We start from the raw sequence: 9,688 nt of genomic DNA, 5'->3' as shown, positions 1-9,688 counted from the left end.
AGCAATTTTTCAGAAACCTTCCTGGTTTCTGATAATTTAACCTTTTCAGGTTATGAGAGAAAAATGAACATTTTGATATTACCCACTGTCTTAGTCCATTTGTGTTGCTATAATAAAACACCACAGACTGGGATATTTATAAACAATAGAAATTAATTTCTCTCAGTTCTGGAGGCTGGAAACTCCAAAATCAAAGTGCCAGCAGATTTGGCATCTGGTGACGGCTGCTCATGGCTTCCAAAATGGCACCTTGCTGCTGCATCCTTTGCAGGGGTCGGTGCTGTGTCTTCACATAGTGGAAAGAACAGAAGGGGCCAAGTGGTTCCTTTGAGTCTTTTTTAAAAAGGCACTAATGCATTCACAAAGCAGAGCCCTAATGGTCTAAACACCATGTAAAGACACCTCCTCTTAATACTGTTGAATTAGGGATTAAGTTTCAACAAGAGTTTTGGAGGGAACACAAACATTGAAATGATTATATGTGTTTATTTAATCAAGTATCCAACAAAAGCAAATAATTCAAGCCCCCAATTCACTGCATCTTTAGTAGATAAGCAGAGTTTTAAATTACAATTGACCTCCAGTTAGGAGGAATGCATGGATTTCCACAAGAAAAAACAATACTGAGGAGAAACTCTCTACAGTAATGTGCCACTTTTCAGTCAACGACAGACCGCATATATGAGTCCCATAAGATAACACTATATTTTTACTGTGCCTTTTCTATGTTTAGATATGTTTAGATACACAAATATCATTGCATTACAATAGCCTACAGTATTCAGTACAGTCATATGCTGTATAGATTTGTGGTCTAGGAGCAATAGGTTTACCACATAGCCTAGGTGTGTAGTAGGCTGAGCCATCTATTTTGTGTTAGTACACTGTGATGTTTAGAAGAGGACAAAATTGCCTACGGATGCATTTCTCAGAATGTGTCCTGTTGTTCAGTGACGCATGACTGTATTCCATGAGCACTATAGTCACTATCACAGTAACACATTAGGAGAGAAATCTCATTTTTAAATCCAATATAATTTATCACACATTAGTTCACTCTACTGCTTTGATTGATTTTCTTTGGTTGTGGTTAGCTGCGTACAGCAGTGAAGTTTCAGAAAAACTGAAGTTGCAAAAGGTCAATTACTCAATGAAGGAAAGATAAACCATTGCATTGGGGGACTAGAAGATACTTTTAAAAGTTCTCAGATTATCAATTTAATGATGTGTTTCTATGTAGTGAATAATGCCTTACATTCTTGCCAAGAGTATTTTGAAGGGAGTTTGTTAAAAGTATATCAGCTAACTAATTTTTTTTTGTATATCAATGCTAATGATGTGTCATTCACACATTGTGCAATCCATAATTCCAGATTTAATTCTACCAAAAAATATAGGTCATTGCAAAATGCCATATTAAAACTGCAAATGCATGACAGGAAGACCAGGATGTAGACAAAGCAAAGGATGACACCAACTCTTTTTTTAAAGAAGCAAGCTAGGGATTCGACAAAAAAGCTGAGCCATTTTAAATGGATACTTTTGAGGGAGTGTTAATTCCAATTTAATTAAAATGACGCATTAATTTAAAAATTGGGCTAACTGGTTGCCCTCGACAGCACCCAGGTGCTCTCGGATTGCGCCAGTGCTCTCGGATTAACCTAATTGTACAGAGGTGCCCTTGTTTTCCAACTTCATTCACAAAGCACTGGAAATTATTTGTTCGCTTTTTCTTTTCCAAGAAAATCTTTTTCCAGTTATGCAAAAGGAAAATTTGAGGCAATGGTTAAAGGCACTTAAGTTATAGTTATTGCTGTTATCACTAACTTTAAGCACGGGTACGGCTTTGTTGCAAGTTACCCACCTACACCTGCAAATCTGTCTTGCTAGCACACGCCCCAGCTCTCTCCACCCGGTGGTCCGTGGCTGGAGCGTTTTAAGTCACTGTGCGGGCTGGGCTCCTAAGGAGGTCGGTCCCGCTCCTCGAAGACCCAAGCGTAGGGCTAGGAAAAAGCTAGGCGGGAAGGTCATTGTACTCCCAGGCCCCAGGAAAAGGACCCAGGGTCTAACCATCTCTTACTTTCGGGCAAAACTTCTCACATCGCGACCTTCCCTCCCTGGAGCACTCTGAGAACACACCCAGTCACCTAGCGCGCTCCCCAGAAGCCGGCTCGGCACACAGCGCACCCCAGCGGCCGCGTGGCCTCCTTCCAGCCGCGGCCACTTGGCTTCCGGAGAGCTCGCCGGGCGCAGCCGCCGCCTCCCTGGAACCAGGGGACTCAAGAGCCTGCGAGAGCCGAACACTCACGGACCCCAGGGAGGGGAGCGGCAGCTGCGCCTGGCCCCGCCCACCACACCTGGGCGCCCAGAGGACCGCGCGGGGCGGGGCGGGGCAAGAGGCTGGCCTGGCGCTCCTGCCGCTTTGCCAAAAGCCGGCCCGACTGGAGCTGGACGAAGGGGGAGGGTCTCTAGGCCGAGTCCTGTTCTTCCTAGGGAGGGACCCCAGCTGGGGTGGAAAAGCAGTACCAGAGAGCCTCCGAGGCGCTCGGTGCCAACCATGGAGCGGGCCGGCCCCAGCTTCGGGCGGCAGCGACAGCAGCAGCAGCCCCAGCAGCAGAAGCAGCAGCAGAGGGATCAGGACTCGGTCGAAGCATGGCTGGACGATCACTGGGACTTTACCTTCTCTTACTTTGTTAGAAAAGCCACCAGGTAAGAAGAGGACCCACGGAAGACCCGGCCGGGTCATGGAGTGTGACCCGGGGCTGATTTCTCTCTCCTATTGAATTGTGCCCTTCGTTCACCCCTGTTCCCAGGCCCTTTGCTTTTGGAGTAGGTCCTCGGTCCTGTTACGAGGTAGAAACCTCAACTCTAAGCGAGCAGAGTCGAAAAACTCAAGCGTCGAATTTGATACAACTTGCTCACAAAGTTCAAATACAAAAATGTACTTGCCGACCTCCCACCCTCACCCCCGCCCTTCTTGGTATTCCACGGGAACATGATTATTTTCATACATCCGTGCTCACGGGCCTTCCCCTAGCCCCTCTCTAGCTCCCTGGTTCCCCTAAATCCAATCAGCAAAACCCAAACAGTTTCTGAGCCCCTTCCCTGCAGCTCCGGAAGCACCATTTCCAAGTCAGTCTTGGTGGCTCCGCTCCTCCCACGTCCCCCCTTGCCCTGGCCCTGGCTGGGCGGGGAAGCTGGGGTTAGGGACGAGACCAGGGGGAAGCCCAAAGGCATCATGACGGAACCTTCCCAAAGTGAGTGCGGTCGCCTGTTCCCCCCTTCCAGTCCCCTGCTTCTCCCGCGCACCTCCTTTCACTCGCTTTTCCGCCGAAGGCTGCGCCGCCAAAAGTAGAGATCTGCAGAGGAGTTTGCTGCGTGCCCACAAAGGGCGAGGGGGAGGCGCCGCCCGGAGCGGACCCCAAGGGGCAGCGGAGACCCCAGAGGCCAGCTCTTTCTGGTCCAGAGCCAAGCGCCGCGGCGGCCCTTGCGGTGGGCGGGGAGGAGGGAGCCTGTCCTTTTGGAGGCGGCTGCGCAGCGAGCAGTCAGGGCCCTCGTGGGAAACGCTCGCGGGAGAATTGGGGAGGAATTGAGACTGGGAGTAGAGGGAGAAGAAGAATGGAGCAGAAAGTGCTTGGCGGGCGGGTTCCCCGAAGTCTAAGGAGTTGATGGATAGCCGGGGTGCGCGGACTCCAGGACGTGCGCCTTTGCAGAAGGAGTCCGTGCCCAGCTGCCGCCTGCTCTGGGCAGCGCCCGTCGGGCAGCGGGTGCTGGCCGCCTTGGCCGGGAGGGTGACACACGCCCGGCGGTGATGTTCGAGGAGCTCGCCCGGGTTCGACACCCGGGTCCCACCCGCCGGCGCGCGGCCGCGGCTCTGCCGGTCGCTCCCCGCCAGGGGGCGGCGCAGCGCGGGGCGAGCGGGAGGCGACGGGCGGCGGCGCGGAGGCCGGGGCCGTGAGGGAGCTGGCTCCGAGTCGCCGACCTCACCTCACCTCACCTGGGCACGCTGTTGCCCCTACGGAGCCTCCTGGAGTCCAGGATCGGCGGAGTTCGAAAACGAACTTACCACGTTTGCTATGTTGCCCTTTGGAGACAAAACGAGGTACTTCCTTCAGTATCCCCTTATCCCCCTTCCCACTTTTTCCGGGGGCGCGGCGGGTCTCGGGTGCTGGGTGGTGGCGCCCCGGTGGCACCAGTGGGACGATGTATCATTGAAAATGGACTGTATAACTTTTGTTGTTGTTGTTATTCTTTGCTCTCTTGCAGATGTATTAATGAGGGTCTTAAATTGGGCCCTTTTAAATCTTTTTTTTTTTTCTCCTAAGGAACGTCCAGAGTTGGTGTCAATTTAATCACTTTCAGGGGCTTTTTTTTTTTTTTTTTTTTTTGACAGAGTGGAAGGCTCTGGGATTAATCTTTTGTCTTTAGTAATCCAGCCCTTCTTTTAAAATCGTCTTCCCCCGCTTTCAGCTTCTTCCTTCAAAACCCTAAATCTTGAGCGCCCAGAGTATAGCCCTGAAAGTGGTTTCTTTTTCAAGGGCACTTGTTTGCGAGTTTAGGGTGAGCCACTAAGGCCATGGAGGTCTAGAATGATCGGTTACTGTGGACCAACAGTTTTCAGGGGTCATCTGCTTCTTTGAGGCCATCTGCACCCACTTTCTTTTCACTCTGCGCATTCCCAGCCTTCTGCTCTCCTTAAATTACAGCGCATAGAATGATCAGCGGGCCAGAGAACCCGGCAGATTTTTAAAAGTGTGTATTGGACCTGTTCTTTAGGCAGATTATAAAAAGTTTAAAGAAAAAAAGTTATTGTGTAATAAATCAGCATAAATGTCCTTTCTTCGTTCCCTATTTTTCTTTTAAAGATGTAAACTAGGGATGGCTTGTTGGTCGTTTTTGACTAGTCATAGATAAGAACACTACATTTTCAGAACCTACCAACACTTTGAAAGTGTAGCAACATTTTATTGGAAAATAAATGGAAAGAGCTGAGTTACATTTCTTTTCCCATTACTTTTTCTCCCAAGCAGCATAGGATCAAAATCCTATTTCTCAAAATTACCATGCTCACTGTAAAATTTAGATCATCTGAGACTCTAAAAAAACTTTTTAAAAAATTTCGGTTAGGGTTTTTAAATTACAGTTGATGTTGGCAGTAGGCTGGACACTTTCTGTGGTATATGTATGTGTGTGTATACATATTCTTAAGAGTTTATGTCGAGTGTAAGTTGGAAAATGAAAGTGTAAAATATTTAATAGTGCAGGTCCTCAATTTTAAGAGTTATAATAAAGTGCTGAGAGTCATCAGAGTAAAGAATATAACCTAAGAATTTGTGTGTAGCCGGAGGTCTTTCATGAAACCATATTCCAATTTGGTTTTATATTTGGTGGCATTAGCAGGAGACTTAAAATGTGAATAAGAGGATGGACATTTGTTGATTATGAAAATGCAAACCACTAACCCCAGTGTGGTTCACATTATTGTGGTAAAAACTTATTGCATACGTTTTAACTTTATAGCTCAGGATTTTTTTTTTTAAAGTAGAAGCTTACATTACTTTGCTTTTCCCCTCTTTTTACACTTTGTAAGTGTAAAATGAATATTGTATGTGATTCAAGAAACCCATGAAACAAAATAGTTCTGTAGATGTATGTGGCATGTTTTAAACTTTAAAATATATTTATATTCACCCAGATTGTCCATCTGCACCAGTAATCAGGCTTGCTGACATAAACAATTTCTGCATTATTTAACTGTTGTCATTGGACATTCATGCATGATTTTCCATCCTTTTCTCAGACTAAATGATCTACATTCAATGGTAGTTATTGAACATCAAGGTTCTGGCATTCCCAGATTCTCAAACACCTGTGAATTTGGGTCGACCTTGAAAGCATTTATGCTATTATATTACATTGTTTACTAACACTGTCTTCAAGTAGAGCGCTATGCACCTCATTAAAAGCTATAGGTAGGGCCCGGCACGGTGACTCATGCCTGTAATCCCAGCACTTTGGGAGGCCGAGGCAGGCAGATAACGAGCTCAGGAGTTCGAGACCAGCCTGACTGACCAACATGGTGAAACCCCGTCTCTACTAAAAATACAAAAATTAGCCAGGCATGGCGCGTGCCTGTAATCCCAGTTACTCAGGAGAATTGCTTGAACCCGGGAGGCAGAGGTTGCAGTGAGCCGAGATCACACCACTACACTCCAGTGTGGGCAACAGAGTGAGACTCCATCTCAAAAAAAAAAAAAAAAAAGCTATAGCTTGGAGCTTTTTAGTTATCACAACCTGTTTGTGTCCATTTGAAGGTGTCAATTGAATGATTGAGAACATAGTCTGTTGGCATAAACATTAATTTGAGACCAATAAATCACATCTGGAAAACTCCCAGGTCACTATTCTAGACAATTTGCAGTCCTAAAGGCCTCAGCTACTGTGTTAATTGAGGGCTTTAATGCTTATGCCTTTACAACTGAAGCTTTCCTGGTGCTAATGCGGCTTAACAGCTGTTGTTATTCTTGACAGCATATTAGAATAAAGTTACCTTTCATTAATTACTAATCAGCTCTGTGATTGTGGGTGATGTTTTAGGTCATTTAATATTGTAAGGATGACATGATTGACTTTATTGCTTTGTTTTGTACCAGGCAAAAGCTTGAGAATATCTGGCATATACTGGAAATAAGAGATATTAAGTGAGGGCAAGTTTTTATGACAGCTTGGATCAAAGTCCAGAAACAGAAGTTTTACACTCCCATATAGCTTTCTATGATAGACTTTATTTGACACTGCAAAGCTGTGCTGAATTAATTGAGGTTCCTGGTCCTGTGTTTGGAATTCTGTCTTTCATTTTTTTTCCTTGTAATTCTTCTCTCACTTCTAAAAGCTGTAGCATTTTTATTTGCACGGTATTTACAATACAATCAGATTATGTATATAAATGTTGCTATGCATTTTTAAAAATTATTGTTTCTAAAATTATACAGGAATATAAACTTTTCACAGTTTTCAGACAAATGAATTGTTAAGCATATTTTGTGAGGCAGTTGTTAGTGTTGATGATAATAAAACCCTCTGGGCATTGACCCAATCTAACTTTGATATTGTTTATAGTATTTTTATAATGGTAATTCTGGTGCAATAATGGCCTTTTTTTTCCTTATGTTATTCATAACCAGGGTCCATATAACCAGCTCTAAGCTGCCTTTTAGTGCACTTGAAGCACTCTTCTGGATTGCATTCTTCCTGCCTGGAGAAATCCATAGGAGCCCCTGAAATAATGTTTTCCATTGCTCTTCTATCTCTAGTGTTTTCAAAGTTTCAAATTCAGACTCATGTTAGAGCCTACACTACATGATTCCTAAAAATGTGGTAGAATTAATGCAATGGCAGTTAGTATAGATGGATATCTTTAAATAAATCGATTTGCTTAGTATAACACAAACTTAAATAGGCTTGTGGTATCATTCAGTAGCTTTTTTTCAGTCTGTCATCTGATGATCTGTAGAAATTGTCAATATTTTCACACGTTTATGTCCTCAGCACCTCAAGATGAGGAAATTTTTAGTGTTTTGATTATGCTATGCAACAAAATTTCCTTTTTAAATTATTCTGCTTAAATAAGTGATTTGACTCTGGTCTCCAGTATCATTTCTTTTGAAATATTTGGAATTCCGTTCAGGTTGTATTGGTAAAGCTTGTACCTTCGCCCTTATCTGATTACAGAGAATGTGTCCTACTTTGAGGCACCCCTTCCTCTAGATTTGAAAATACAAATTAACTTAGAAGTTAAACCTATAATTGCTGTGTCAAGCTATATTTGTTCTTTGTTCCCACAGCCCATTGTGGGATAAAAACCTCTTCCTAGGATTAAAAAAAAACCTTTAATAAGGACTGTAGGACAATTAAATAAATGAGTTGATTGATAGTGAAGGGTTGAAAAATGATTAATTTCTGAATTTAGGATGCAGACTAGTTACTGACTTTGCAGGACTTCCTATGAAATTAGTTTAGCTGCATAGATGTAGATTCAGTTGGCCACTATTATAGCTGGTGAATGTGGCTTGGAAATATCTGTTATATCAGGTTCTCAGGGAAAAGTGCCTGTGAGCCACATACCTAGGAATAAAAATTGAAGAAAGCCTTTCCGTATGAGTCATTCATTTGATATTTAGCTCTGTAACCTTATTTACTGATTTGATATTCTCATTTTAAATTACTTTTTTTTTTTTTTTAACAATGTAAGTGCTTAATTCATTTTCTCTTGAGTGGTAGGAATTTATATTCGTTGCCGACCAAATGTTTAAGGTAGGCAAAACAAACTATTAAGTTTATAAGAATCATTTTGATAAATATTCTAAAAATGTTTTAAGGCTTTACCTTAAACATTTGGTCGGCAAGGTGTGACGGAGTCTTGCTCTGTCGCCCAGGCTGGAGTGCAGTGGCGCAATCTCGGTTTACTGCAAGCTCCGCCTCCCGGGTTCACGCCATTCTCCTGCCTCAGCCTCCCGAGTTGCTGGGACTACAGGCGCCCGCCACCACGCCCGGCTAATTTTTTGTAGTTTTGGTAGAGATGTGGTTTCACCGTGTTAGCCAGGATGGTCTCGATCTCCTGACCTCATGATCCACCTGCCTCGGCCTCCCGAAGTGCTGGGATTACAAGCGTGAGCCACCGTGCCCGGCCTTTAAAGCTTTTAAAGATATATTTTCTCTGGTTTTTAGTTTGCAGTGAAAATGCTTTTAAATGTCTTATGTGCCATTGTTAGCTTTTTTAATTCTCAGGAGAGGGGAGACTTTTCCCTTCATTCTGAATTATAAAGTAAGATTAACTTTTTGCAATTTATTTTCTCTGAATAATTGTATTTTACCTAAAACCGGGAAAGGATCATCATTTGATATCATATTCATAGTGATAATTATAAAAAATAAGAATTTTCTTCTCTACTTTTAGTTGAATATCTATACTGAAAATATACAAAGAGAAAAGACCCTGACCTTCTGATGAAATAATTAAAACACACACACAGGATCACTGAAATTTAGAGTTAGTAGGGATCATATAATCTCATTTTTCAAACTTAAGTAATGTACTCCTGTTAAAGAAAGACATTCTTTTTGATTTGCAATATATTAGAAAGCTTTTGGTTGCAAGTGACAGAAACTGAACTTGAACACAGAAAGAATTGACTCACATAATTTTAAGTGCTTGTGGGATTGGGTTGGCTGTGAATTTAGCTAATCAAATAATCTTGCCAATATTCTGTCTGTCTCTGTGTCTGTCTAACTATCTGTCTGTCTATCTATGTATCTACCTATTTCTATTTATCTTTTCATCTATCTACTCTGTTTACCTGTCCTTCCTTGCATCTATTTATCTATCCATGTATCCATTTGTTCATGTATTCATCTATCCATGTATCTTTTGGCCCTGTGCTGTGTTGGCTTTATTTTCTTGCATGCTTTCTTCATGTGCTGAGAGTTTCTACTTGTTAACTATATGTGGGTCTTAAACTTCTGATATTAGAGAGGTACCTTCTTATCCATATCCGTCCTCCCCAGATTACCCTGGTCTTACTTGGGTCACATCCCAACTCTGAACCAATCATTATATTCAGGAGAGTAGGGTGGTTTGACTGTTTTGTTGGGGCAGGTAGCCCATAAGGTGATACGTCATTGGGGAAGG

General features: G+C 43.2%; 1 protein-coding gene across 3 annotated transcripts in view; it reads left to right on the top strand.

Annotated features, from left to right (window-relative positions):
* Nucleotides 1–2,167: 2,167 nt before the first annotated feature.
* PDE5A (phosphodiesterase 5A) overlaps nucleotides 2,168–9,688 on the top strand; it is a 129,800-nt gene continuing 122,279 nt past the window's right edge. Inside the window, exon 1 of one of the 3 annotated variants that reach the window (XM_025385801.1) lies at nucleotides 2,168–2,709. In XM_025385801.1, the coding sequence (XP_025241586.1) occupies nucleotides 2,558–2,709 (152 nt within the window). In that variant the 5' untranslated portion in view covers nucleotides 2,168–2,557. Of the gene's footprint in view, nucleotides 2,710–2,911; nucleotides 4,103–9,688 lie in introns of those variants that run through there. The other 2 variants (XM_025385802.1, XM_025385804.1) reach the window with 2 other exon arrangements.

The sequence above is a fragment of the Theropithecus gelada genome, chromosome 5, assembly GCF_003255815.1.
Source record: "Theropithecus gelada isolate Dixy chromosome 5, Tgel_1.0, whole genome shotgun sequence".
Taxonomy (NCBI): domain Eukaryota; kingdom Metazoa; phylum Chordata; class Mammalia; order Primates; family Cercopithecidae; genus Theropithecus; species Theropithecus gelada.
The sequence above is the reverse complement of the archived record's forward strand: the minus strand, read 5'-3'. Positions and strand labels throughout refer to the sequence as shown.